Source organism: Tupaia chinensis, unplaced genomic scaffold (assembly GCF_000334495.1).
Source record: "Tupaia chinensis unplaced genomic scaffold, TupChi_1.0 Scaffold140356_1, whole genome shotgun sequence".
Lineage (NCBI taxonomy): Eukaryota > Metazoa > Chordata > Mammalia > Scandentia > Tupaiidae > Tupaia > Tupaia belangeri.
In genome coordinates, this window is record NW_006200233.1 from 536,280 (window position 1) to 538,648 (window position 2,369).

The 2,369-nt window shown below is 62.7% G+C and overlaps 1 protein-coding gene across 3 annotated transcripts in view; it reads left to right on the forward strand.

Annotated features, from left to right (window-relative positions):
- The window catches only part of HFE (homeostatic iron regulator), a 13,946-nt gene extending 11,577 nt beyond the window's left edge, over positions 1-2,369 (forward strand). For 2 of the 3 annotated variants that reach the window (XM_027766024.1, XM_027766026.1), the window contains 3 exons: positions 1-66; positions 170-283; positions 981-2,369. In XM_027766024.1, the coding sequence (XP_027621825.1) occupies positions 1-66; positions 170-283; positions 981-1,021 (221 nt within the window). In that variant the 3' untranslated portion in view covers positions 1,022-2,369. The remainder of the gene's footprint in view (positions 67-169; positions 284-980) is intronic. The other variant, XM_027766025.1, reaches the window with a different exon arrangement.

The following is a 2,369-nucleotide window of genomic DNA, read 5'->3' on the forward strand; positions in this document are numbered from 1 at the left end:
AAGAGCGGAGGTACACCTGCCAGGTGGAGCACCCGGGCCTGCACCAGCCGCTCTCTGCTTCCTGGGGTACGTGACGGAGGGGAGGCTGCGGGGCCCCAGGCGGAGAAAAGGGCCTGCTCCGGGCTGGAGTGGGTGCTGAGTCAGGCTCTCCTGCGCGTTGCCGTTCCAGAGCCCTCGCTGCCTGGCACCCTGGCCGTCGGGGTCGTGAGCGGGATCTCTGTTTGTGTCGTCATCTTCGTCACTGGAGTTGTATTCAGGACGCTGAGGAGGAGACGGGCTTCGAGTGAGTAGGAGCGCTCACCCCCCAGCAGAAGGGCCGAGGGGCTGCAGGGAAGCTGCTTCTCTGTGTTCTGCGGGGCTTCAGCACCCCTGGGAGCAGGAAAGGGACTCAAGGGTCCCCCACGAAAGCCTCTAATGCAGCAGACTCCCTCAGGCGTCAGGCTGGCCCCACACTCAGGCCTCTCTCAGAACCCATAGCGAGGAAGCAGCTGGAGGAGGCCTGGGGTCGTGAGGCAGGAGGACACAGGTGCTTCGGTGCCAAGGAAGGAGAGGATGCAGCCCTGGGGATCGGAAAAGGCCTCTGCGGGAAGCCTGTGTGAAGTGGGGTGAGGTTGAGGGTGAGGGAGACATGCACACGGGAGCCACCGCCTAGACAGAGCGGCCGTGCAGTGGACGGGGAGGTGAGCAGTCGTGGCTCAGCACCTGCCACCCTCACTCTGGCTCCCCAGTCCTTGGGCACCCCAGGGGTATGGGCAAAAGGGGGCAGTGGAAGCCGGCCACGCAGACTGCTGGGCCTGCCCATGAGGACGGACGTAGTCTCTGTATGGGAGCGGGTGGTGAGGTGAGATGAGGGGAGGCCATGTAGGCCAGGGTGCAACTCCAGAGGGACAGTGGGGCCCCAAATCCGACAGGGCCAGGCCAGTGCAGCTGTGTGTGACGCTGCCTGGGAGGGAGGCCTGTCCTGACGTCTGTGTTTGCAGGAGCAGCCGCCGGGGACTACATGTTGGCTGACCGCGGGTGACACGAGGGCCTTGCCACTCAGCGTCTGGGAAGAGCTGCTGCCTTCACGGATATGCACCAGCCCCTCCCAGAGCCCGCACTCTCACCCGGGCATTTCCTGGACCCTGAGTCAGGCTCTCCTGCGCTTTGTGTCATCCACTGACCCATCTGTCCTCATGCCCTGGCTGTCCCAGCAGAGTGTGACCTGGGCCTCAGGGTGCGCAGTGGGGGGGCAGGAGCAGCGGGCGCTTCTCAGTGAGCTGGACCCAATGAAGGGACACAGTGGCGAGCCAGCCCAGGCCCCCGCCCCACTCCACCCAAGGACACAGTGGCGAGCCAGCCCAGGCCCCGGGCCCCTCTCCACCCAAGGACTGCAGGAGGGGCTGAATGCGACGCCCTGACCCCCCGCCCAGCAGTGACCGCGCTCCTGTTTGGAGTGGTAAATGGAGAGCACCGAGTGGCTTAGCAGGAGCCCGGGCACCGCCTCCGGAGTCTCGGATTCTGGCTCTCGTCCCCCAGCGTGTATGTGGCAAGAAAGAACCCACCCAGGCTGTGCGGGGCTGCTCGGTCTGGGGGAGAGTTCAGACCATGGTCACAGTCTTCACATGTGTGCCCCGGTGGCCGCACGCATGTAACCACACAGCGTGGGACAGCACCTCCACACGTGTGCCCCGGTGGCCGCACACCTGTGGCCACACGCGGGGGACAGCGGCCCGGCTAGGAGGGCTGTGCCCTGCGCTCACCAGGCTGCACTCTCAAGATCAGTTGTTGAATTTGAGCAGAGCGATGTCGATACTCTGTGAATATCTTTTCCTTTTCTCTGGTTATGAGAGTTCTAATCTATGCTCATTCCAGAAAGCCTGGACCTCGATGCCATCGAAGCTGTCACTTCGTCAGCCAGGCGAGACTGTCCCCTGGCATGTCACCTGTCGCTAGTATGCAGCGTTACCCTACAGAAGGGTAACGCACGTGTGTTGTGGGTGTGTGGCCGTCTCACCGCGCCTGCTCACCGACGTCTGTCCTGCCCACGCGTGTGCCTAGCCGTTGTGGCATGTGCGGGCTCTTCCATCGCACCTCGTATTTTCGTTTTTCTTCAGGAGACATTTCCCTTAAGCCGTGGTGCAGCCTGGAGGGGACGCCACTGTCTCCGTTTGAAGACAGCGGTGACTTCATGTCCTGCGACGTGAGGTGCACGCGCTCTTCCTCTGCAGCTCAGCCTCTGCTGCGGACAGACTGCCCAGGGCTTCTCTGTGCCTCTGCCTCAGGAAGGGTGTGACCCGGTCATGCTAAGTTTGATTCGCTGGTTTTCTTCCACAGAGACTGAGATTTCAGCGTCCCTGTCCCCACACTAACATGTTTGTTAACCATTA